This window comes from Oryzias melastigma, linkage group LG7 (genome assembly GCF_002922805.2).
Source record: "Oryzias melastigma strain HK-1 linkage group LG7, ASM292280v2, whole genome shotgun sequence".
Lineage (NCBI taxonomy): Eukaryota > Metazoa > Chordata > Actinopteri > Beloniformes > Adrianichthyidae > Oryzias > Oryzias melastigma.
In genome coordinates, this window is record NC_050518.1 from 22380537 (window position 1) to 22407333 (window position 26797).

Genomic DNA, 26797 nt, shown 5'->3' on the forward strand with positions numbered 1-26797 from the left:
CCATCCATCTCTTCATTCATCCATCCATCCATTCCATCCATCAATTTTCTGAACTTGTGTTCTTTTCTCGGTCTCTTGGCTGACAAAGACAAAAATAATTTTCAGTTAAAAAAAATATATAAAATCAGCAATATAATTTTCTGTAATGCCAATCCAACAGTTGTTTTATCCCTCTTTTCTCTTTTTTGTAAAACCGTTTTTTTAAATAAAAACTTTGAAACTATGATTCTATACAAAATCAAATTAAATAGAATAAAGGGTCAGACAGGATCTGTGTGTCTGAAATCTGAAAACATTCATTTTGAAGCCTCATGCTGTTTTTTTGTACAATGTTTTACTTCTGAATAACTGCAGGATCAATAAGCTGCTGAGGAGAATTTTTTGATTCAAGTGTTTTAGGCAACTAAAAAAGATGAAAAATAATAAATGATTAAAAATAAAATTTTTTACTACTTTAAATCTCTACCAAATTAAAAAATCTGATGCACAACATTTCCTCCCGTAATCTCCAGATTAGAAGAACACTTCAATAGAAGTGCTGGAACTCGTTACCGTTGACAACGCAGTCTTCAGCCCACACCACCTCTCCGTCCGGCTGCACCTTCTGGTTGTGAGGAAACTCCAGGTCGATGGTGAAGGTGACCTTGGCTCGGGTCAGGGTCGGGGAGTCATTGTCGACGTTGAAGCTCACCCTTCCACCTTCACCACAAGAGAAAGAGAACGATCACAGACGTTCTCCTCCAAAGTTTTGGATCAGAACATCACAAACCTTTCCAGGAGTCTTTGAATCGCGGGTCATCCTCCTTCCAAACCGGATACATCTTCGTGTCCCATGATGGATAACGAATAAAACGATTTTTTGGTTCTATTGGAAAGAGAATAATTTGATGAATGTAGAAAAACTTTACGATCCTGATTGTAAAAGAGGGATTAAGTGTGGCTGGAGCTGCTCAAAAGACTGTTCTTTAATCCCAGTTTATACCTCAATCCTTCCCATGTGATGCTGAACTGAGCATGTGCGGGATTATGTTACAGAGCGGCGGTGTGAATGGTCTGAATTTGGATTAAAGAGTCAGGCGGAGATCTGAACTGTTGATTAACCACACTTGTGGGTGTAATCTTAAATTCATCTCGGATTATTTTAGCTCATTAAATTAGAACAATCTGCTCTTTCTGAGCAGTCATGGACTCTTTGATCAGTGCTGGAGGGAAACCGGAATATTCATCTAAAATTTAGTCAGCGTAACATTCTAAAGACGATGATTAAAATTTAGTTTTAAGGTTACAACTACGGTTTAATCCTGTTTTTAAGGTTTTAGGAGCGACGTACAACAATAAAAATTAGTTAAAAAGAAAAGAAAACAAAAAAACAATTTCAACTGAGGGACGATTTAGGCATCAATTAACCTGTGAAGCTGATTTAGAGGAATTCTGACATAATTGTGTTAAAATTCAGTTAAATCATATTCTGGGTTCTAGTTTTCATGCATAGAACAGAGCAGAGACTTTGTAACAGATCACAGGTTCACAGCAAATCCTTATCAAAAAATAAGTATACATTAAGTAAATGTTTCAAAGTACATTTATGTATATAAAAGTATACCAAGTAAAATTAAAAGGTATATTGGCAGTTTACTAACAAGTATACTTCTTGGGACTAAATTGGCCCACTTTTAGTTTATTAAAAATAGAAGTGTTCTTAAAGTAACCATTCGGTTATACTATTAGTTTACTGGCAATAAACTTTAAGTTTACTTTAGGTTTATTAAAGTACACTTTTAAGTATATCCAATTTCGCTTTTAAGGTTAGCTTTTAGTTTAAACTTCTACTGATAAAAATACATTTTTAGTATACGTATAGTATAGATTTCCCAATAATTTATCTACTCCACTTTTACTACTATGTAAGAAAATGTTTAAGGACACATACAGGCTGAATATGCTGAGACATGTAGTATAACTCTAAGTACAATCCAAGTATACCTAACAAGAACTTATGAACTTGTGAACATAAAATTGAAAAGTTTATCTCTAATCTAAAAACTAAACTAAACGTATACTATTTTAATTTTTGTTTAAAAAGGATACTTAAAACAAACTGAGTATCCTTTTTTGTAAGGGAAAGAGGGTTACTTAAACGCATATTAACTTTATTAAAGCATAGCTAAACTTAAGAGAATAATCCACATTATATTTATAAGAACTGTAGAGTTTAACCCATTCATGCCTGAATTTATTTCCAATTATACAAAAAAATAGATTTTAATATAATTATATATTTTTTTTCAAATTGATGCTGAATTAAGTGGATTATATTTAATGGAACATTGCAAAATAGCATCATATGGCATGAAGGGGTCAAAAAAATATCAAAATTATGTAAAAATGTACAATAGGTGGAACTTGTTAACTTTTTAAACAAACTAGAGATGTAACAAGAAAATACTGTATGCAGAGTGAAGAGATGTTTTTGAATATTTCCAGGGTGTTTTTGAAGTTTTTGAATTTTCCAGGTTGGTTGTAGTCTCTAATTCATCTCATCTGCATAACATTTACATTTACAACATCATAACATACAATAAGACCAAGTTCCTGCATCACTAGCATTGAACTAAATGTAAATTATTTAATTAATTAAGTATTTCTGACCCTTCTGACAAACTTTCAGGAATTGCATCACTCTCCAAACTATACAGGTGTACTATTGTTGTCAAGAAATCATAAGAAGCCAACATTTATGATAAAAAACCTGTTTCCTGTACTCACTTGCTACAGTTAGTGAAGCCACTGCCAGCAGCAGCAGCGATGCAGCAGCAGCTCTCATGGTTGGTGCACCTCCTTCTGGTGGAATGTCCCTTTAATGAGGAGCAGGTCACAGAAAGCTGATTTTATACGCTCTCTTGATGTCCTAATAATTAAAAACACTCCCCTTTCTGCATAATTCCGGGGCTGCGTGACAAATGACGACACGTTTATTCACTGTAAAATAAGGGTTGATGTTGTGCAGCAGACTGAACGTCACATCTTTATAAAAGACAGTCTTTAAACAAACGTAGACATTAACATTTCAAAATAAAACCACAGCAGACAGAATTACTTTTAACACTTTAGAAAGAGACTTTAAAGAAAATGGAAATGCCAAAAATTCATTGTAACTAATTATTTTTGCTCATCTGACTTTTATGTAATTTTATTAATTTATTTATGTTACTATAAAGACTCCTTGAGTTTAGGATCACTTTTCCAAGGACAATCTGGAAAAAAGGTCAGCAGCAATGACAAATATATATACATTAACAAAATATTTAAGAGCATAAAAATAACTGATAAAACAGACATTTATGAGTATAACATTTATAAGAGTAACTAATTAGAAGCATTAATAATCCTCCAGGTGCTCTCTTTTTAAAATATATTATTAAAAGTGATAAGAAGAATGAGATGTTGCAGCTTGATCTCAGTTTGCTGAAAATGGACCCAAAACCACAAGATTGTAGTACCTGTAAACGTAATGTGATGAATCTAGTAAACCTAGGAGGAATCGATGTGAATTAGGTCCAAAGGGTTCAATGAAAACAAGAAATATAAAACCTAAATGAGCATCTGAGGAGAATCAGGCCCAAAAGAGAACGTGTAGGAACCAGAACCATGGAGCAAACTGACACCAGAGGATGGAACGGAGACAATGAAACGACAGCTGGTGATTCTGTCAGAAACAGAACCCAAATGGGAAACTTACGGAACCAGAATACAGTCGATGGAGCAAAGAAAAAAGTTTCAAAATAAAAGAGAAAATAAAAATGGAAAACAAAAGACAAAGCTGAGTTGAATTATTATTATTATTAATAATAATAATATTATTTGAAATGATTTAATTAATAAAAATGCCAGTGTTAGAAGATTTACAAGATTAGATTTTTTTTGGTGGGAATACAAAAGCGCTTTGAGCATCTGGAAAAGCGCAGATAAATCCAATCCATTATTATTATTATTATTTAAAAAAAAATCCCTCAAAGAGAGAGAGCAAAATTCGCAATTGTGCAAAAAAAAGGGCGGGAAATGTTGTAATCCATCTCGATGCATAAAAGTTTGTGTTACAGTATAAACATAAACTGGTAGTTAATAACAGAGTAGATCAGAGTCTTCTTTGACGCGCATGAACCGTAGAAACTCTGCTTGAATAAACAGACAAGTCTGTGGAGTTTTTATTTGATCAATAACCCAAACTGGGTTGTTTTTAATTCAACTCCAAGATTAAAAATTAATTCACTTTTGTTGGGTTATATATGCTCAGAAAAACAGAAATTAGGTTAAAAGGAAACCACTATAACCCAAAAAGTAGACTTGCTCCAAAAAGTAACCCCAAGATAAGTCCCAACATGAATAACCTAGAAAGGCCTAAGAGTTTTAAGATTGAAGGAATCTAAAACGTCTACAAGTCTGAGGGATTTACAGAGGAATGCAAGCTCTTGAAAGAAATGTTTTAGTAATTCATGATAGTTTTTAAAGTCAACCAAAGAATAAAAAAAGTAAATTCCAGCTTATGCCGTTCTAATGTTTTAATGCAGAAGACAACAGAGTTAAAATAGTTAAAGCAAAACTTCAAAACTAGCTGGTGATGTTGCAGACAATACTTGTAATTTCATTACTGTTTATATTTAAGTTCCAGTTTGCTAAATGCACGTGCAAAAAAACTAAATAAAATTGGTGCCTAAATATTGCCAGCATTGACCCCGGGTCTTAAAGAGGGTCAGCTGACACACGCCACCGGCTGAAAGCGGTGGGTATCAGGCGTGGATGGACTGAGACACGAGGCGGGTTCAGGGTGAACACAAAACAGATGAAACGTGTTCAAACGGGATTTACTGTGAATGCTGACATTGTTCAAAAAGAGGTTTAACCCAAGCTGCAGGTCGGCATATGATACACAGACATAAAAAAAAGTCTAATAGTGTGACTTTAAAGTTGTGGGCATGGAGGACAAAGCCGGATGAATTTAGGGAGTCACAAGTGCTTCAATAATCCTCATTACGGTTGCATTCCTTCCATTGTTTCAGCAGGCATGTGTGAGCGATTGTTCTAATGACACAGAAACGCAAAGCTGCTGCTGCACGTTAATGTTTAGTCATCAAACCAGATCACATCACATTAAGATACACGTTGAAGCGTGCAGCAGGTTGAAGTGGACAAAGCTGCACAAAACTTTTCAAAAGATTCTGTACATAAGGACACTTCCATGACATCAAGCGGAAAAACCCTCCAATCATCTTTATTAAACCGTTAAAATAAACACTTCATTAACAAAAAGACCTATTTGCTGCAATTTTGACAAATGAGAAGCTATGGTTATGAATCAATAAAAGCATTGTGCGTATTTTGCAGGGAGACACCACAATACACTTTATTAGATTCATGTATTCATGGTTTTACTAAGAAAATACAAACCATAGAAAGTTGTGAAGACTGTTCAAAGCATTGTAACCTAGTTTACTTTATTTTTATATTTAATAATTGAGTCCAATCTGATTTTGGTTTCCATATGTGGTCTAGTCAGGAGATTCCATCAAGATGTTGAACAATAAAAGTGACATTTTACACCTGGAGGAATGCACTTGATGATTGATGGGAAATCACACTGTCAAAATAGATAAATAGAAAAAATATGAGGAAAAATAGCACATATACCAAATATTGTATTTATCAAACAGCAATTTTGTTTGTTGTGAATAATTATCTTTCAAAGTTGCAGCAAATAATTTATCTGTACATATTGTTGCTCTGGGTGATGAATGTGGATCAGGTGCATGTCCTACTTTGATTTTCCCCCCAGGTAAGAAAACACAAAAATATAACTGCAACTTAAAAACTGAGGAAAATCTGAAATCTAAAATTTAATTAGAATATAAGATAAAATCCTATTAAACACCATAATGCATAATACCCTTAAAAACGATTTACTGTAAGCACATTTTTTAAAGTAAACAGACATTTTATTTGAGGACGAAATTAAATAAAACCATAAAAGGTGCATTGGAAACACTTGAAAATAGCTTGAAAATTTTCTTTAATATTTCTTTCTCGTTTATTTTACATAATTGTGCTTACTTATTTGAACGAAATCACTTCAATCGTGTTGAAAGGCAGCAGGACCCCCTGCAGGTTGTTAATATGCCCAGCGGGGGGCGCTGTGCCAAATCACGAGGCGGGTCAGGAGCACAGAGGAAGAAAAGCTCGGCTCTGATTGGACGGCAGGAATACATCAACAGAGAAAGATGGCCGAAGTAGTGGAGCTCCAAAAACTGAAGGTTGGTAGAATTAAAACTGCGTTTTTCCTGAAATTAGGTGAATTTCATTGTGGTGGAAATGTTGAGGTCAGTATTTACTTCGGAACCACGTAGCGGGGTGGCGGTGGGTTCCCGGTTGAAAGAATAAATCGTGTCCCCCGGGTCGGAAGTCTACTAACCGGCATGTGTTCAATGAACAGCGCTAATCCCGGGCTAAAAGAAGAACGATGAAACGCGGAGGGAAAAACCAAGAAATATTGGGAAATATTATCTTTATCCCACGAGTAATGATAGTTACGACGTAAATGAACATTTATGTATCAGTCTCGGTAAATAACGAGGGTGGAGGTGATCCTAAAATGGACCGAACCACATCCGCCGTTTACTTACAGGAACAGCACTGAGAACATGAATAACTTAATCCTGCATTTTTGCCCCTCAAAACAAAAGTAATGGAGGACCAATATGAAAATGGGTAATGATAGTTATCTTGTAGTCTATTTAAAGTCGTTTTTTTGTTTTATTTTACTCATAGAAAGTATATAATTACTTTTTTTTACGGTATGATTTTTACCTGAGTAATTACCCGGGTAAATAATGGAAGAAATAAAGTTTCAAATGCCCCCATGTTTAGAAAAAAAAGTAGACCGATCTTTGTTTTACTTTTATTATTGTCATTTTTAACAGATTTCAAAACCCCTTATTTCCCTAGAATGTCGAGGCTTGTTGCGTTGGTACTCATGCATTCTGACACACATATCAAGTGTAACATTAATTTAAGGATCCGTTTTCAATTACAGCTTGCTGAGCTGCGGCAGGAGTGTGACGCCCGCGGTCTGGAAACCAAGGGAAACAAAGGGGAGCTCATCGCTCGGCTCCAAGCCTACCTGGAGGAGCACGGTGAGAATCGAATAAGCCGTCTTTGCACATCATCATAATGTTGTTTCCTACTGAATCGTGTTGTCTGAGGTCCTTCTGTCACTCTCGTTTATCATCCAAATAACAGAAGAAGATGTGGATGTTGATGAAGTTCTGGCAGAAGACACACCGGTAGTATTTTTTTACTTCTATTTCAATGTTGAATCAATTTTTATTGAGAAAATCAATATTAATTTATTGCACTTCTTCAAGCAAACAACAGATTAAATGTAATTTTTAGTTTACTAATTCAAATTTAATTACAAAAGTATTGATTTTGTCCAGATTTGAGCCTTCTAGCTGGGTTTTTATAAAAGCAGCATGTCTGGTTTTTATTTTTCCTTTTAGGACTTCACTAAAGTTGAGAGTTCCAACAACATAAAAGAGGACAACCACACTGAAACGATCGCAATTCCACCGTAAGTGTATTCTACAAGTAATTCACGTATTCTTCTTTGTCTTTAATTATAAATTAAAATCAATTTCAGTTACCTGCTATCATGAAATGTAATTGTAAGATAAGTTTCTCAGGGAAATAAAGTCAGCGCTTCACAGATGAGAACCTCAGATTTAAAGAGTTTATCCTGTTCTGGACTCCACATTCTTTTATTATTATATAAGGGAATAAAAATCTGCTTTTAGGTCCGAAGACAAGAAAGTGGTGAAAATCTCCCCTCCGTCATCTGCTGGTGATGTAAGTATGAATCATTTTTACTTGAAAGATTGTTTGGGTTTGTGATCACACCTCGATATAGTAAAATAAAAGCTTCAGAAAGTAGTTCACTACATACTTCATCTCTGTCTACGTGTTTGCTCCATATTTTTAGATAAAGTTTTGCTGAAATCGCACTGTGACTAAATGCTGAAGAATTGGTTTGATATCTGTGTTTGTATTGTTTTATTCCATCATTAAATGAATAAGTAATTAATTATTAAATGGTGGAATTTAACTTAATTGAAATCCCATCTTCCTTTATAAGACGCTTCACATCCTAATTTATTCAGCTTTGAAGAATTTAGGATTTGAAAGAAACATTTTTCTTATTCTTTTGATAACATTCAAGTTGAATTTGAAACCGCTGGCAGTAACGTTTCGTCGTGTGTGCTTTTGTTAAACAGAAGCTGCAGAAGAGGGCGGAGCGTTTCAACATGCCAGCCTCGGCTGAGAGTAAGAAGGCCATGCGTGCCGCCAGGTGAGGCTCCAGAACTTATTTCCTTACAGACGAGCGTGTTTCTGCCAGGAAAAACGGGGGATTTTGAGAAGAAGAAAATTATTAAAGCATAACTGCAAGTCATCTTTTAGAGGAGAAATCAATGATGATTAATAAAATATTATTAGTAAAAATCCATCTGGTTTGTTTACTCTATTTTACTAGCTGAAATTAGAGTTAGTTCTGTTTAGTTTCATTTCAGTTCTTGCAAACCAAGAACTCTGCAATTAACTTTGTAGATTATTTTTCCCCACCGTTATAGGATTTTTGAAAAACATATTTTCCTTTTGATTGTCGACAAAATGAAAAGGTTTATGATGGTTTTTGTTTGCTATTTTTTTTTTTTTGTTGCATGGGTGGATTTGCAGGTTTTGAAACTTCTCTGGGATATAAATTAGCCATAAACTTGATTTAAAAATGTGATTTAGTTCTTATAAATTTAGAAATGCTGTTTTTGTAAAACAAAACTTCAATTAACACAACCTAAGTTGCTTCAAATGCAGAATACGTTTAGAAAATAAAATTTACCTTGTGTAAATGTATTTACATTTACACATTTATACTTTTTTATACATTTTATACATTTACAGTGTACAAATACAGTGTAAATCTTCATAAGTAAGCTTACTGAAGTAAAACTTGGTCCCCAACAATCAAGGTGAACCTGTAAGAGAAAATCCTGAGTGTAGAGAAGACACAAGATAAATGCAAATTCTACAAATGGCTGAAAAACATTGAATTGAAGACACGACTGGAGCCTGATTGTGAAGGTATTGCAGTAATTGTAAAAAATTAAAAGCTAAGCAAGATTTTTTTTTTGTTTGTACCAACTGTTGATATCAATAGAAATATTAAAATTAGCAATAGAAGGAAATAAAAGAAGCCGAAACCTGATTTGCTGATTTCTGCAGAAACAGTTTGGATGAAAAAAAAGAAAACATTATTTCTCTGAGCATAAAAATGTGGATCATTTATGATGCAATCAAAAATGACTACATGGAATACTAAAACATCTTATAGATTCCTTCTGTTACTTGCAAATGTTCATAAAAGCACTTGCATGTTTTCTGTTTTTATTTTTCTGCAGGTTTGGTTCGAGCACCACTTCAAACCCGACTTCAGGTACGTCATCAGGCTGAGATCTGCTGGGTTCACTGGTGGGAAAGTGGCCGGGCGGCTTCTATTTCCAGATTGGGGTTTTAGTTTTAGTCTGAAGGGAGAAGAAACCTAATTCTTTGAACCAAACTTACATTTAGTCATTTAGTTAGAAAGTTTTTTACAATGCACAGTTTTCTGCATCCTGATTGGATGTTGACCTTATCAATTAATCTCCTCCCTACTGCGTTTCCAGCACAGTCTGACAAATTTCCATCTTTTTTTCATTCTATGGTACTGGACTTATTTTTCTTTGAAAGTTTAAACTTTTAGAGTTTAAACAAGAGAGAAAAGTGTGAAAACGTTCATATTTGTATGAGAAAAGTACATAAAGTTTGTAGTACGGAGTTTCAGTGCCTTAAAACGTCTATAGTAATTGTAAAAAATAAAGTTGTCTGCTTCTGATTTCCTTATCATGGAGTGTTTTTAGAAGGTATCTCCTGCAATGAATGGGGGAACAGTGTATACATCATTAGAAATGAATATTCCTTAATACTCAAACAAGCAGGCTTTAAGTGGAGATGAGGATTTCTCTGAGCGGTTTTTTTTGTGTTTTATGTTTTTATTCTCCTATCTCCCATGCAGGTCTAGTAGCAAACAGTAAAGCTGCAGTAAGTCGTTCACTGATCCTCATCCTGATCGTTCTTTGGGACTTTCACAGATTAAGAGTCAATGTTTGTGTTTTTCTTGAAGGTGAACGTTGATCAGCTGAAAAAGAGAGCCGAGAGGTTCGGCATGAACGTCTCCTCCATTTCACAAAAGGTGAGGAAGCTGCGTTCTAAATGCAGCATCTTGTAAAAAATACCAGTTTACTGTTCTTCTATTTACAGAAAGTAAATAACGCTAGTTTTTCATTTTACAAATTACTTTTCTGTGAAGAAAAGTTTGCCTTTTTATAGATATCTAACGATTGATGACTATTATTTTATGCTCCCTGTAAATGTGAAATCCTGAAGAAGTTAGAGGATTGCATCACTAATTATTTAAGACTCAAAACATAAGAGCCATTAAGTATTGTGTTATCCTTGTTTATGCAGTTTGAATCCAGCTTTTTTGTTTGTTTTTCTTGTAACTTTTATTATTTTTTTATGATTTATTTGATCAAATTCTCACTTCAGGTTTGATGGAAAATAAAACTGACCACCAGGTGGTGCTCACGATTTCTTTTTCTCCCAGGAACTGCTTTTGAACAAACTACTCAAAAACCATGTTTTTGCTTCAGCTGTTACCGATAAAGCCATAAAGTCTTTTGTTTTCTTCAGATTGAAGAAGACGAGAAGCTGAAAAAGAGGAAGGAGCGGTTTGGGATCCTAACGAGTGCGTCCCCAGGTGGAGCAGATGATGTCGAGGTACTTTTTCATCTCTTGTGTTAATTCCTAAATGATAATATCAGCCTAGCCGGATGGTGATGTCACCTTTTTCTGCTTTGTGTCTCAACAGGCAAAGAAAAAGAAGCGCGCTGAAAGATTTGGAAAAGTGTGAATGTTTGTTTTCTAGAGTTTGACAGAAAAGGGCAGACTGATTCTGCGCTTGATAGTTCTGTTGTTCAAAAGTACACTTAAATACTAAGAAAAGTCACAAGTTTAGTCTTTAAAGCACTAAACTGCTTTATTTTAGTATTATTATTTTTTCCAATAGAATTGCTACAGAAAATTCAAGTATTTGCTCCAGACTTCCTGGCGGTTCTTCACAATAAAAGTCCAGCAGATCTGCATGAGAGCGACTCCTCTGCAAATACTTCACAAACATGGAAATGGGTTCTTCTAATGAAAAATTAGGCAAATTGCTTAACTAAAAGTCTCAAAGGTTTTATTTGCTGTGGTTTTAGGGATTATGTTGCAGAATCTTATTGAAGAAAACTAGGAATAAAACTTTAAAAAGAAAATAGTGGACTTGGGGAAAACATTTCCCGTCCCAAACGCAGGAAAAGCTGCTTCCTCGCTGGAATTCTTATCAAACTCGGACCGTGGCCGTTCACTCTTAGTATTTCTCTGTACTTTGACTCATCTGCCTGTTTGTTTTTTGTTTTCTCCTTGGGGGGGCGTCCCATTGTTACGCCTGTTTGTGTCTGTTTTATAACATTTTGTGATTTAAAATAAACTTTTTAATTTTTGGATAGTTGCCTCTTTCATTTAAGCATTTAACATCAGTATTGTAGTTTAATCACTTAGGGCTGTGCAGTCATTTAATTAGGTAAAATGCTTAACTAAAGAGTCTCAAAAGTTTTATTTGCTCCAGGATACACTCCGGCACCCCCGTATCCCCGAAAGGGACAAAGCAGACAAGAAAATAAATGAATGGATGAATAATTTATTCGTATAAAATGATTATCCAAAACAAGCAGGAATTGTGTTCCTATCCTCCTCGTTTTGTTCCGTGTATTAGTGTCATCTGTTTGAACCTATCTGTGTAAAAGACACCTGTCCACACCTTTAAACAGTCAGGTTGCAGCCTCTCCGCCATGACGAAGGATAAAGAGCTGTCAAAGGGCAAGATTTTAGACCTGAACAAGAATGAAGGATGGACCAAGAAAAGCTGGATAAGAAGAGATCAATTATTGGAGCAATTATTAGAAAATGGAAAAATAATAACAAGCTATCTTTACTTTGGAACTCAATGCAAGATCCCACCTGTGAAGGACAAATTATCTTGAGAATGGTGCAGAACTACATCGCCTGAAAAGAGGTGGAACCACAGCACTATTGGTGACACTCAATGCCATCATGGTTTCAAATCCTGCAGTGCTCCAAATGTCCATCTGCTTAAACCAGCACATATCTGTTTGTTTAACGTTTGTCAGGGACCATCTGGATAATCCAGAGCAGGATTGGGAGAAGTAAAAATCTTGTGTTTTAGCCTATAAACACCACACCCACTGTGAAGCATGGCAGTGGAGACATTATAATTTGGAGCTGGTATTCTGCAAAGTGGACAGGATGACTGATCCTTATTAAGAAAAGGATAGATATATTGATATCCTATCAGAGGATGAAAATGTGGCTGGATCTTCCAGCATGACAATGATCCCTTACATATCACCATGGCAACAACAAGTGCCTTCATAAGAAAAATCAAGGTTTTGGAACGGCCTTGCCAGTCTCTCAAACTCAATCCAATGTCCGTGGAGTAAATTGAAAGCCCGCGTTGCATAGAAACAGTCTCAAAAGCTCAGAGCACATCCGTCTCTGTTTTGGCGACATCTGCTGGTCAGTGGCGGAACAGCACTCCCTGTGACGTATGTTCCTGTGACGCGCAGAAATTTTAAACTCTCGTCCTTCTTAGTAATGGCGGCTTCGTTTCGTTCTCTCCCTGCAAGCAATAATAATAAATGGTACTTCACCCGGCAGGAGATCGACAACAACCCTTCTCGGCGAGCCGGATTAGACCCCGACAAGGAGCTGTCGTACAGGCAACAAGCAGCGAACCTGATCCAGGACATGGGACAGCGGCTCAATGTGTATCTTTTGTCGTGCTGCGTCGCACGTAGCTAACATTAGCATGCTAGCTGGTAAAGTTTAGCCTGCTCTGCGAAGAGCGTGGCCGTTTTTTCTTGAGTTGTTCGACGGGTTCTTGTTTATTTGTTAGTATTGTGTGTTTACTATAAGGCGGGACTTTCCCGCCGCTGTTTCCACGTTAACCTGCCCCAGCGGCGTCACACAGGCTAGCCGGGTCTATCAAGGCCTGAATGCTCGACGGGCCTTCAGGACGTTAGCTTCACTAGCCGCAAATGTCTAGGAAGAAGTTTTGTGAACAGATCACCGCGTTCTAACAACAATTAAACGGCGTGTTTATGGTTTTCATTTAGATTAAAACCAATTTTTAGGTAAGTTGTGAATTTCTAGGTGCGAAAAGGCTCCAAATGTGATCAAGCCAATACTTTAACTACAACCTTGTTGTTTCCGTGGTGTGGTTAAAAAATTATGGCTATTTATACTATCATCATCATCAGGGGAGCTTCAAGGGTCTCTGGGGGCCCCACCGAAATTTAAAAGAGGCTGCCTAACTAAAGTGCACCACCTTTATGTCTTAGGTTATGAAAAAGACATTTGAATGTCACTATTATTCCTTCATTTGACCATATTTCTTAGTATTTTGACGTTTACATGAACGTAACCGAGCTAAGCTTTTTTATTTTCAAACAGGAAGAGTGATGTGACTGAAGTTACATCAGAACTGTGATTAAAAAGAGCTCTGAATAGGACACACAAAGCTCTCCGGAGCTAGTAATCTACTGTAATCTGCGCCACCTATCTGTATTTCTTTTGCTGCCACAAGAAGACTGTTTGTTTACATGCACACCACTTAGGAGGGAAAGAAGGGGCTTTTTGGGGGGGAGTTTTTGCAGTGGCCTCTTGTGTAGTCATTGCAAATTGCCCACATTGTTATTGCCTAGTGTTGTGACTCAAATCTTGGGCTATGTTCACACCGCCCTTGGCAACGTGTTCAAGCACCCACTTTTTTAATGAAAAGTCTATAAATGTGCGTTTCAAGCTTCTGTGTTTTAAACTCTCACGATCACGTGTGGCTACACAAGTTTCTATGGCGTTTAGTGAAAGGTAAACCAGGTCAGAATTCGACCAATCGGGGACTCTGATTTGGTGGTGATGTCCCTTTCAGTTCACGGCAGTGCCAACCGTTTGAAAATTGATCATGGAGGAGAAATTAATAATGTCGGTTTGTGCCCGACTGAATTTATATGATACAAAGTCTTTTGTACATCGGAATAGAGCTGTGACAAGATTCACACCACTTCAACATTTCACACCAAGTCTTTTCCAACTGTAGGTGGTGGACATGCGCTAGTAAACTGTTGAAAAAGAAGAAGCCCCTCCCTGCTTGTCCAGTGTGAACAGTTGGGAGAGTTTGTATGTTCTTTTGCGTTTCACACGACTGGTGTAAACGTAGCTTTAGGGAGTATCCTACAAAAAGGGATGGCCGTGGTACAGAGGTAGAGCGGTCGACCTGTGATCAGAATGTTGCGAGTTTGATTCCCGTTTTGCCTACTATGTGTCGGAAGGGTTCTTGGGCAAGACACGAACCCCACTTTGCCCTTGATAGTTATAGGTTTGTCTTACGATATGGTTGCAGGAGGTGCCATCAGTTTTTGAATGGAATTGGGACTTTATAGCACTTTGGGCCTTCAAGGAAGGTAGAGAATCACTATACGAGTATACACCATTTACCATTTTACTGGCCTGGGGTGAATTCTTCTGCTTTGGCTGCCACTTAGCATGACACTTTCTCAAAATTCTTAGTTTTAAGCAGCATTTTGTAATTGTACTGTTCTTCAAATGGTCCTTAACTGACGTGACAGCTCCCAACTCACCATTAACACAGCCATTGTATACATGCATCGGTTCTACATGATCCAGTCATTCACCCGATTTCACCGAAATGTAAGTTTAAGTCCAAAAGTTGTATTTACTGGTGGGAAAGAAATATAGTAAGTCGTAGCTTACAATCATTTGCTCCTCAGGTGATCTCTCCTGCCGCATTATTCCTCGCTGCAAAGGTCGAGGAGCAGCCCAGGAAGCTGGAACATGTCATCAAAGTGGCGCATGCGTGTCTCAATCCTCAGGAGCCATCACCTGATGTTCGCAGCGATGTAAGTGTCTCACAGCGGTGAGATTAAAGTCTGCCCTTCATTTTAAATGCTGCTTGGCTTGTAAACATACTGCACTTCAATGTACTGGGCTTTGTCTTCTCAGTTCTCTTCTTGTAACTTTGTGTATCACTTAATCACAGTTTTTCTTTTCTAGAAAAAAAATGTTTTCCATCCGTTGTGTGATAAAAGGAAGGGGGCAGTTTGGGTTTCTTGTTCACGTTAACTGTAAATAATCCAGACGTTGTTCCTTTTCATGTCGAGGCGGCTTGATAATTGTGGGCTGAGAGAGCGAGGGACAAAATGCATCTCTGTGTAGGTTTCAGTCACCCAGGTGATGTGATGTCTATCAGTTGTAAAACAGGAGTGTCGGCGCTGGCTTTGTGGGTTTTTAGATGAATGGATGAACGTTTCTAGGACCCCAGAGGGGGGCGCTTAGACACTCCTGTTTGACAACATTTTACAGGCGTCTGGGAGAGTAACATGCCTGTCCTCTCAACCTCAGGCTTACCTGACACAAGCCCAAGACCTGGTCATTCTTGAGAGCATAATACTCCAGACCTTGGGTAAGTTTGGGAGGAAAACCTGGGACCCTTCATTTCCCTCCAGAAATCCGTCCTGACTGAGATGACCTCTGCAACTTTCTGTTTCCAGAAACTCCGAATGTGGTTATCAGCACTGGAAAACACATACTCGACTCACGTTAGAAGCATTTCCACCATTGTTCAGTCGATTTCTTTAATTCTCTTATCGTTAACCATCTCAATCCTTTTTTTTTTTGTTTTTCCTAAATACATTTATGAATGCTTTTTCACGTCTTTGTGGTGCAGAACATGTTCCAGAATCTGAAAATGACGTGCCATTTTAATTTTGTTTTTACTTTTTTGTGTGGATTAGGTTTTAATACTTTGATTTTGCCCAAGGTTTGATCCCATGAGAAGAGTTTTGTTTGAATAATTACACATTTTTGTTTTTTTCTTAGGGACTTTGGTAGCGTAACCTATCCAATGGAAGCCAAATGGTTCAAATAAACCTGCGATTTTCAATTTGTCAACCAGTTAGCTAACATCTTTCTCCTCTCTTGTCCCCCTTTTTATCGCAGCTTTTGAAATCACCATTGATCATCCTCACACTCATGTTGTCAAGTGCACTCAGCTCGTCAGAGGTGAGCATCTTGTCCGTGTAAAGAGAAACAAAGATGCCGTTTAATTGGCACAATTCAACAGTTTGTACCTCCAAGTGTTAATTTGCAGACTTTAAGGTTTTTTTGTTTCGTTGTTTTGGTTTTATTGCAGCCAGCAAGGATCTGGCCCAAACATCCTACTTCATGGCAACTAACAGGTATGCCCTCGTTTCACATCGGTGTCCTGTCTGGAATTTTAATGTGGAAATGTGCTGATTTTTTTCTTTTTTTTTTCCTTTATTGTGTGTCCTGCCACCCAGTCTGCACTTGACCACGTTCTGCCTGCAGTATAGCCCCCCCGTCGTGGCCTGCGTGTGCATACATCTTGCTTGTAAATGGTCCAACTGGGAGATCCCCGTCTCTACTGACGGCAAACACTGGTGGGAGTACGTTGATCCCACGGTTACTCTGGAGCTGTTGGACGGTACGTCACAAATCCCGTTATTATTCTGTTGTTTTAAATGTTTCTGTAGGGTTTGTGACTGCAGCCTGTAACTCTTTCAGAACTCACGCATGAGTTTCTGCAAATCTTGGAGAAAACTCCCAGTCGGCTTAAACGGATTCGGAACTGGAAGGTACGATTTTGTTTCTGCCAGTTTGTCCCAGTTCACTTGGGGTTTCTACAGGGTGGTGGGAATGTGGCAATGGCCCAGCCAGGCTCCTGGTCCGTGGGCGGGGCTTGAGAAGTGCATTCTTCCGGACGACACTGCTGCATGAATCGTGGACTTGGCAGCAGACACACGTGACCTCTGGGTCAGACATCTCGGGCCTCAAACGCTCCTGGCCCTCTGCCGGGAATCCGGCATGTAGTCCGCCCAGCAGAGACTCTCTGATAGCAGGCTGAGTGTGCTCAATGTGGTTGAACACGCATGTGTAGTGAGGTATCAGAGGATGTTCCATTTGGTTGTTTTGCATGTCAGTCAAGTGACGTGCTTCAAAGCAAGTATTTTGATTGGCTGACGGCAATTTTCCAAAATATATTTTTTATTTATTTTAATGAGTCGCGATCTACATTATATATCAATGTATTGGGCACCCCTCTGTAGGCCAAGCGTTCTCTCTCTGTGTGGATGGAACTCTGACTTAATGATTCTTTTTGTTTCTTAGGCTGGAGGCCAGACCCCAAAAGCCAAGCCCAAAGTCCAGGAGGAAGGTGAACAGAGAGACGCCATGATCAGCATGATCTCCATGGTCTCATCAGAAAGCACTGTGGCGGGCCTCATGAGCCTCTCCGCTCCGTCGGGCTCCTCTTCATCAGGCGACAAGGAAAGGGTCACACCTGGGAGCGCTCAGACATGGAGTGGGAAAGGTGTGTCTGCAGCTGAACTGCCGCCCAACCACGAGGTGCACACTCCTGCCAAAGTATCGCTGAGTGAGTACCGGGCCAAGAACGCAGACGTACTAGCCGCCCAGAAGCGGAAGCTCGAGAACATGGAGGACAGCGTCAAGAGGGAATACGCCAACGCAGCGAAGGCTCTCATTGGTCAGCAGCAGAGGAAAGAGAAGCAGCAGCATCACCACCACCAGCAGTCCAGCTCCTCTGGTGACCTGTCGAACCCCTCGCCCATTATTTTGAAAATCCCCTTGGAAAAAGAGAGACACGACCGCTCTTTAAAAGTGCGTTATCCAGTTTCAGGGTCAGGAGGGGGCAGCGGTCACAGCAGCAGTAGTGCACACGGCAGCAGTGCCCGAGGTCAGGATGCGGACATTAAAGTCAAAATACGAGTGCCTGACAAACTAAAGACGAGCTCGGGGGAGGACGGCAAGAGCAGGGACAAGCACAGGGAGCGCTCTAACCACCACCACCACCAACACCACTATCACCATTCCTCCTCCAGCGGCGCCTCACTTTCTTCCTCACACAAACATTCGTCTAGTTCAAGTGGGGGTTTAGGAAGCAGCAAAAAAGTCCCCAATGACTCTTCTAGAACAAGTTCTTCATCGTCTTCGGCCTCACGGAAGAGGATACACCCTCAAGACCCTGCAGCCAGCTCCCACCCACCCTCCAAAGCCAGCAAGTCGTCCAGGAATCCGTACCAACTGCCGTCATTGTCTTCCTCCTCCGGACAAACTTTAGGTCACGGACCCGACCTGCTTCCTGCTCTGGGCCTTCCCCACCATCAAGGGGCGTACTCGCACTCCAAAAGTGACAAGACGGACACAAATGGCCACGGTGCAGCAGGCGGAGTCCAGTCCAACGAGTACCAGGACACGTTTGACATGCTGAACTCTCTGCTGAGCGCTCAGGGCGTCCAGCCCGCACAGCCGTCCATGTTTGAGTACCGCTCTCAGTATGGAGACTATAGATTCCCCCCCGGCTCCAGGGGGAACAACCCCAGACCCCCGCCCCTACCTTCAGAACCACCTCCCCCACTTCCTCCATTACCCAAATAACCCTCATACTTGACATCTGAAACGTCCACTTTGTTACAAAGAGTATTGTACAATGTTTTAAAATCTTATTTTACTTTTTCGACTTTTCTACTCACCCAACATCATCACAGGCTTCAGGGGGACAGCAGAGAAATGTACTGGGGTGAATTTTATCATTATTATTTGCATTTTATTGGTGGTGCAATAATAATAATATTTTAAGGATTCTTCGAGGAAAACAAAAAGTAAACATGTAGATACTTTCTCTCTTTGGAAAAAAAATGATGATGGGAGACAGTTTAGAGATCCCAAATACTCCCATCACTTTTAGGTCCTTTAATCCACATCTTTTTGTGATGTTTTTTTACGATAAATTATTTATTGACTACTTTTAAAAACATGGTTCTTTTTTTTTCTACCTTTCTATGGCCAGCTCTGTTCTGTAAGTGCAGAAGCTTCCTAAAACTGTATAGGCTAAGTTGAGAGTGCATGTTTCCAAAGCCATCTTTACAGTTTTTAGTCTTCTTTTTCTTTAAAGAGCCATATAAAAATGACATAGCCCTGCGCGTTCTGTTTTATTTTATTGACATTATTTGGTTAACATGGAAACAATACTGCAGTGTGTGTAAAAGAATATTTTTTGGACATTTTGTTATGGAAAATTGCCAAAAAAAAAAATGGAAATGTAAAGTAAGGAAAGCTTGTACATTTAGTCTTTTTTTTAAGTGTTGCAGTCATTGTTTTAAATGGTTGTAAAATATCCATACTCAGTTCTCCTATGAATACACTAACTTCATACCAAGGACGTACATAGAACTGTTCAAAGGTTTAACATATCTATCCAATATGATCATGATGAAGGACTTGTCAACAGGAAAAAGGGGAAAAAAAACAATATATTTCTGTTTTGTGAAATGTGAAGGTTTTTGATGATACTTTGTAGCATATTGTTTAAAACGGTTGCTATGTGGTTTGCTACGCACAAACAGCATTCATCAAAAACCTTTGCATGCGTCTTATAATTGTGTAAAAATGCAATGCAAGAAAGCTGTTGAAATACCTCCATTGCAGGACCCTGAGTATGATGAGAAATGAATGTTTTCTATTTTATATAAGCGCTCAGCAGTGGAAAAAAAAATCAATTTGTTGACAAGAAAGTTGGTATCTCCTGTACATTTCACACATGTAGCTTTTTATGGATTTGTTTAGTCCACCTGCTCCTAACTGGTGTCTTTTTTTTTTCTTTTTTTTATCAATTAAAAAAAAATGGCTGTTTGGAGTATATCAAATCAGTCATACAAATGTAAGATATTGTTTTCCCTTGATGAATTAAAAGTGTGCTGAAAAAAGCTCTTTACCTGGGCTGTAAAGGTTTTTGGTTGTAACAGGGAAATGGTGAATGCACTGAATTTTTAAGCAGTTTTTTTTTCCTGCTGATGCAGTTGACAAAGTGTTACATTTTTATGGGTAAAAATAGTGTGGATCTTTGGTACACCCATTTAAACCATGCTTTTATTTGATCTAGGAATCAATAAATTTAAGTATTTAAGGAAACATGAAAGCTATTAAAACGCGTTTCATAGCAAAACCATATAACAAGCTAAGGACACGTGTGCAACCTAACAATGCAAAAATCACAGCTACAACATCCTAAGTTTTGTTTCTTAATGTCAGGTGTTTTTATTGGCACTCAGGTCTAGAATTAAATTTGTTTTCATTAAAAAGGTATATGTGAACACTGATCTTTTTGATATATTGTGGTTGCTTTATTCTGAAAGTCAATAAATATATTGAAAAATATCTAAATTAATGGAGTAAAGTTATTTTCAGCTCGTGTGTACTGCGTCGGTCAAAAGGGCGGTTTCATTGCCTTTTGAATGACATCTAGGCTGACCAATGAACTATCCCATAAAGTACAATTTCGACCAATCAACGTTTAAGGGGGCGGGGCTTTTAGACATCACACAAACTCCAACGACGATTCAGGGAGTGCAGGCAAGTCGTTGGAACGGCAGTGTTAGCTTTTTGCACAGCGGAAGGTAGGCCGTTTTTCCACAAAATGAATGCGTTTCTGGTACTTTTCTGGGTTTGAGAGGTTTAAATCATGGCAATATAGATGGCAACCCGCTGTTGTATGTTATAAAATTTGATTTAATAGCTCGGAATCGTTGAAAATAAATGTTAGCTTGTGGTTTAGCCGGCTAACAAAGATGGCGACTCCTTTGCTAAAGGGGTGACGCAGTAGATGGAGGCGGGCTGTAGCGTCTTTCAGCGCGTTGTTCGAGTCGAACAAATGTACTTACGTCGATATTTACATTTTATGTAAAGTGTATTTTATTTGGCAATGGTAAATGTTCCTCAATTTTTTTATTTTATTTGTCAAAGTAAGTATTTGTACACATTGTGTGCAAATTAGATGTAAAAAGGAGAGCTTCTCTGTGTTGCATCAACTTAAATTGTTGCGACACGCAACGTGTCGGACGTTTACCACTGTTTATACTTTCTACACATTTAGTGCTGGACCAGCATTATACAGGGAGAAAATGTGAGCTATTTCACATAATATAATTTTACGATTTCATAAAGGTCTAGTACAAGATTACATGTGGTCCTTTGACCTTTTGTGACTGTTTTTCTTGTATTTTTAAAGTCAGTTTCTTGTTGAATTTCCGTGAAGAAGATATAGTGGGGAAAAGTAGATAAAATGGAGCAAGGATTTGAACATTTGATATTTTTTGAACTTCTTTTTTTTTTTTTTTTCCAAAATTAAATATATCTAAAAAATCCCCTTCGTTATTTTGGTATGGTTTTCTTTAACTGTGTGGAGTAAAAATAAATGTTTTATTCAACCTTTTATTACAAATAGTATTGGTAGCAAAAATTAGTAATTATTTTACTGCTTTTACCAGTTGATTACCAGTGAATATATTTAATATATCTAAATTATATCTGCATAGATGAAAGCTACTAAATTGCATCATGTATTATGTTAAAGTATATTTTACTTTTTTTTCTTAAGATTTGTGTTCATTTTTAACCAATAAGACAATTATATATCTATTCTCTACCCAGAAAATATCAAGGAATTCTCAGTGATCAGAATTAAGTAAAACTCATAGCTTCTAAAAGATGTATGTCTTAACCTTTTAGATAGTATCGCTTATTCTAGGCCACATTTTTTTGATGAAAGATTTCAGATCAAATCAATCCATAAAAATAGATAACTAAATTTAAATGTTTTGCAGGGGAGATGAATTAGCAACTACAATTAATCTGGAAAATAACAATTCAAAAGCACCCTGGAAATATTCTGAAACATTTCTTTACTCGGCAGGCAGACTTTTTACAACTAGTTTGTTTAAAAGTCAAAAGGTTTCTTTTATTGCACATTTTTACACAACTTAGATTTTATTTTAAGCCCTTCAGTTGTATTTTGCTAATTCACAATCCCCTTGAATGGAAGAAAAAAACATTGAACATATATATATATATTTAAATATAATTGGTAATAAGATATTGAAGAGGTTAATGTTTTCTTTTTTACTTTTAATTGTGTAATTTAATTTTTTAGTATGGATGTATTATTTTCAGTATTGTAGTACCAAACATTTAAGAAAAGCAAAAGTGCCAAATTATCGTTTAAATTATCTTGGTATCTAGAGTAAGAAGTGAAAGTTGTGTATGTCACAAAGATTCAGCAGATATTTTTGTAAAATTGTAAGACAAAAACCTTCTAAATTGTCTGTTTGTGGTGTGAGTATACTACTGAATTATTTGTTTCTTACATGACTGCTAAGCAAGAAGAGGAAATTGTTTAGTTTAAGTATTTACTTTATTTTCCCAGACTTGAAATGAACAGAATACGCATTCACGTTTTACCTTCGAGTCGTAACCGGACAACCCAAGCAAGCCGACCTCAGGAGCCCCAGGTCTGCTCCTTCACCCAGCGACCATGTTCACAGCCTCGCTTGGAGGGTCTGGAGTTCTGTATGAAACACATTCTGGAGGACAAGAACGCCCCATACAAACAGTGTAGCTACGTCTCTGCCAAGAATGGCAAACGCTGCCCCAATGCTGCTCCAAAGGCCGAGAGGAAAGATGGGTGGGTGGAAGGTCATTTTCATCAGCTGGCAAAAGAATGAAACCACAGCTGCTTTTGTTGTTCTGTGGAAGCTCAGTCCCAGGGCAATGAGAGAATCATGTAATAAACGTGTTTAGTTCTATAAGCCTAATTTGTCCACTCTTATATCTATTTTTTTGTAGAGTAACATTCTGTGCAGAACATACCCGTAGGAACGCCATGACCCTCCGAGCTCAGATGAGAAAGGCTGCTTCTGGTCCGTCTCCAGAGGCTTTGTTATCTGAGCTCAGCGGCTACAATCGTGGAGAGACGCACACTCAGGATGGAGGACGCTCCGAAGGTAGCAGAGTTCTTGGTGAGACGTTGGTTTTCAGGTTATTGAATGTGGTTCTACTGGGGGCCGGATCCGGCCCTCCGAATAATTATCAACGGCCCTCCAGATCATTTTATTATATTGTTATTAATGGACGATGTTATCCTGTGGTCATTTCTAACTTGTATAATTTTGACAAAATATATTTTTATGAAAAGTAAAATTTATTGATATTGAAAGTTATTTAAGGATTAAGTTGATTTATTCTGGAATAATTTTCCTGCCCTATTATTATTCATAATTATGTTAAAAGTTATATTATGTTAAATGTGCATTCTGCTAGCTTTATGGACTATTTTGGCATTTACTAAGATTTTTTTAGGCTATTTCGGAGTTTAGCTAATATTTTAGCTACATGCTAGCTGTTTTGGATAAACAAAGTTTTTTTTGTTTTAGTTTTTTAGGGAAATTTGGTATTTAGCTTATATTTAGCTGGCTATCAGCAGCATTTTCAGCTATCAGCTTCAGTGTTTTCAGCTATCAGCTTCAATGTTTTTTTCAGCTATCAGCTTCAGCATCTTCAACAGCCAAATTCATCTTACAACATTCACACTAGCATTATCGCAGGTAATGCTATATATCTAGTTCATAATTATGTTTAAAGTTACAGTTTAAAAAATATATAGTTTTAGAGTGTTCAATAAATATTTATCCTGTTTGTCCCGCGACCTAAGGTGTTTTGGATTTTGGCCCCCTGTGTGTTTGAGTTCTACTGTACTATATGTGGATGTGTATAGAGATCCTCCTACAGAGGTACAAATATGCTGTCCCTCTTTTCAGATGAGGACAGTTTTAGTGAGGAGGACCAGGGACCTTTGGCGTTGGATCAGACCTGGAGAGGAGATCCTGACAGCGAGGCTGATAGTGTAGACAGCGACACTGAGGATCCTCTTAAGTAAGACTGATTGTTCAACTACTTGCCACCAAAAACTACATAATCAATATGTAGTTTACATTAAAAGTTTAGTTACCATCTGTGTTTTTTTTCTGTTCGTCATCATCATCTTTGTGCTATACAAATCTGATCTGATCTGATTCTCCTCTGACCTCTGGCATCAATGAGGCATTTCTACCTGCAGAACTTCAGCTCACTGGATATTTTCTTTTTTTCTGACCATTCTCTGTTAACCCTTGAGATGGTTGTGGGTGAAAATCCCAGTAGATCAGCAGTTTCTGAAAACGACCATCCTGTCTTGACCAACAACCATGCCACCTTCAAAGTCACTTCTTCTTTCTGCTCGGTTTAAACTGCAGCAGATTGTCTTTGACCGTGTCTACATGCATTGAGTTGCTGCCATGCGATTGGCTGACTAGAAATCTGCGTTAACAAGCAGCTGGACAGGTTGTGAAGTGGCCAGTGAGTGTACATTTATGTATTTCACGGTAGTCTTATTTTTTAGCTTTGTGTACCTGCAGGCATGCTGGAGTTTATACTGCAGAGGAAGTGGCGTTGGTCACACGAGAAAAACTGATCCGACTGCAGTCCCTCTACATCGACCAGTTCAAACGCCTGCAACACCTACTCAAAGAGAAGAAGCACCGATATCTGCACAATCGCAAAGTGGAGCATGAAACTCTCGGTAAGCATAAAACTATCTGTTAAATTTGTCGCGCAGCCTGTCCTTTTCAGCCCAATCATAGCTTTTATGTTGGTCACAGGAAATAATCTGCTGACGGGGGCTGAAGGCCTGTCAATAAAGGAGAGGGAGAACCTGAAGAAGCTCAAGGCTTTGCGTCGATACCGTCGCCGCTACGGGGTGGAGGCGCTGCTTCACAGGCAGCTCAGGGAGAGGAGGCTTGCAGTGACGGAGGGAGTCCCTCAGGTGTGAACTCTAAAGCCAATTATTTCATTGGAAGTAGTCTCTTGAACATAGTTGAAGATTTTACAGGATGGGTAGTCTGTGGAGTGACCCAGTAGTCTGCCCAAGAGGATGGGAGGCAAAATCCCATCAGTGACTGCACTTAGACCAAGAAGAATGAGAATTGATTTGCAACGGAAATCGAAATCAGCTGCTAGGAGATAGTAATTTACAATAACAAAGTCTCAGTGGAATGATGAGGCTGAAAACCAGACCGGAATTGCTTATAAAGACAGGAGATGGATGTGAAGCAGAGAAGCATCAGTTTTTTTTTTTTAACTCAGTTGAAAGATGAGGTGGAGGTTGTTGAGACAGTTCTAGTCATCACCAGACGTAATTAGTAGAGGAGTCGCATTTAGTACATTTAAGAAAAATTTCAATGATGTTTGACTCCATGTGGTTTGACTGGAAGCATAAACAATGTCATACTGGCCAGCTGACAGGCGCTGCTTTGTTAACTGAGTAAATACTGCCACCTGCTGTTCTACGATAGGTAGTAATTTTGAGTGCAGTCAGGGACGGATGGCAATCATCCTCCTATTATGTTTTGGTGTAGAGATGATGTACTGTGACTGAGGTCCTTACACTTTTAATCTTCAGTTTCAACATTTTTGTCTGATTTAAAGCAGACATGAACATGTTTTTGTTTGGTTTTATGAAAGCAGAGCAGTATGTTTTGCCTAGTATCAAATGTATTGAATTTATGTAGCGACTAAACATTGTGTTGTTGTTATTTTTAAATGGTCTAAAGCTTGTTTGTCCTCCTTTCAGGCCAAACCAACCAATGACACATGCATCTCCTTTGTGGAGGGAACCAGATGCACCAGTCCTTGCCTTCCAATGGCTCGTCACTGTGTTTCACGTATCCTTTACACGTCCGTCTTCTGAAGTATTATCTGTTTCCTCACATAGTTGCTTCAAATGAAATCATCTTAGTTGCATTTCACCTTTTTTTATTTAAATTCTTTTTATTTTCTCTTCCTGGCTCTGATCAAAAGCAGCAGCTTGTAGTAACTGCTAGTTTTTTTTAAAAGGGCCTAAATTAACATCCTTCCTGTGGTCTGTTGATTTTCTCTCACCTGTTAAAAGGAGCTAATCATTTCAGTTGGAAGGAACAAAAAGCCTTTTCCCGCTTCTTGTGTTAAAATAAACTTAATAATTCTATATTTTTACTTTTTTAAACAAACTTTATAAATTCTGGCCAAACGGTCGTTGTGCATAAACATCTCTATGCATGATGCTAAATTGTGTAACATGTTTAAAGAATAAGAAAAACACTCATTAAACATTCACTCCAATCGTCTTTTGATCTATTTTCAAAGCATTCCCAGTGGACTTTTAATTAATTAAAATATGAATTATTATGTCGTTTTTAGCCCAAAAAACAGTTGTATAGTAGGACATAGTTTCTGCAGAGCGGCAGAAGTTCATTAGTAATTCACCTCTTAGTTGTGGATGGGATTATTTGTGTGGAATAATTCACTTCTACTTCCTGTCATCGGTCTGTTTACCTGCTAGCTTACAGTCCTTATACCCCCAATTTAACATTAGCGGTGAAACAAAAATGGTGAGTACTGTTGGAGTTGTACAGTCGTACAGTTTAGATCCACATTCAGCCCAGACGAGGAAAGCAAAGATATATACAGATCTATTTGTCTGCAAATAGACAAATTAGAATGCAGAAGAGCTTGTGGCCCAGCCAGTGTATTTTGTATGTAACAAATATAAGCTTTTTGCAACAGCTTTTTTTTTTTTTTG

General features: G+C 38.0%; 4 protein-coding genes across 10 annotated transcripts in view; 3 read left to right on the forward strand and 1 right to left on the reverse strand.

Annotated features, from left to right (window-relative positions):
• The window catches only part of pmelb (premelanosome protein b), a 10661-nt gene extending 7652 nt beyond the window's left edge, over positions 1–3009 (reverse strand). For both annotated transcript variants that reach the window (XM_024292804.2, XM_024292801.2), the window contains exons 1-3: positions 2767–3009; positions 770–865; positions 553–699 (exon numbers count right to left, since the gene is read on the reverse strand). In XM_024292804.2, coding sequence (XP_024148572.1) covers positions 553–699; positions 770–865; positions 2767–2824 — 301 coding nt within the window. In that variant the 5' untranslated portion in view covers positions 2825–3009. The remainder of the gene's footprint in view (positions 1–552; positions 700–769; positions 866–2766) is intronic.
• Positions 3010–6184: 3175 nt separating this feature from the next.
• Positions 6185–11682, forward strand: LOC112159022 (SAP domain containing ribonucleoprotein). Its single transcript, XM_024292805.2, has 11 exons — positions 6185–6305; positions 7085–7184; positions 7291–7334; positions 7551–7621; positions 7845–7896; positions 8322–8395; positions 9501–9535; positions 10154–10179; positions 10262–10330; positions 10831–10917; positions 11009–11682. The coding sequence occupies exons 1-11, from the start codon at positions 6273–6275 to the stop codon at positions 11048–11050; spliced, it is 633 nt and encodes a 210-aa protein (XP_024148573.1). The 5' UTR covers positions 6185–6272; the 3' UTR covers positions 11051–11682.
• Positions 11683–12666: 984 nt separating this feature from the next.
• ccnt1 (cyclin T1) lies at positions 12667–20524 on the forward strand. 3 transcript variants are annotated; one of them, XM_036212895.1, is made up of 10 exons: positions 12667–12803; positions 12916–13025; positions 14883–14964; positions 15045–15173; positions 15676–15736; positions 16273–16335; positions 16454–16511; positions 16614–16777; positions 16858–16928; positions 17461–20524. In XM_036212895.1, exons 2-10 carry the CDS (start codon positions 13006–13008, stop codon positions 18745–18747), a joined length of 1935 nt encoding a protein of 644 aa, XP_036068788.1. In that variant the 5' UTR covers positions 12667–12803; positions 12916–13005; the 3' UTR covers positions 18748–20524. The 3 variants fall into 3 exon arrangements, with proteins under 3 accessions (XP_036068788.1, XP_024148567.1, XP_024148568.1); XM_024292799.2 differs by lacking the exon at positions 12667–12803 and having other exon boundaries at positions 12817–13025; XM_024292800.2 differs by lacking the exon at positions 12667–12803 and having other exon boundaries at positions 12817–13025; positions 16466–16511.
• Positions 20525–20607: 83 nt separating this feature from the next.
• Positions 20608–26797, forward strand: part of kansl2 (KAT8 regulatory NSL complex subunit 2) — a 14336-nt gene continuing 8146 nt past the window's right edge. Inside the window, exons 1-7 of one of the 4 annotated variants that reach the window (XM_024293422.2) lie at positions 20608–20765; positions 22571–22828; positions 22990–23162; positions 23961–24075; positions 24597–24760; positions 24840–25003; positions 25811–25901. In XM_024293422.2, coding sequence (XP_024149190.2) covers positions 20623–20765; positions 22571–22828; positions 22990–23162; positions 23961–24075; positions 24597–24760; positions 24840–25003; positions 25811–25901 — 1108 coding nt within the window. In that variant the 5' untranslated portion in view covers positions 20608–20622. The remainder of the gene's footprint in view (positions 20766–22570; positions 22829–22989; positions 23163–23960; positions 24076–24596; positions 24761–24839; positions 25004–25810; positions 25902–26797) is intronic. The other 3 variants (XM_036212896.1, XM_036212897.1, XM_036212898.1) reach the window with 3 other exon arrangements.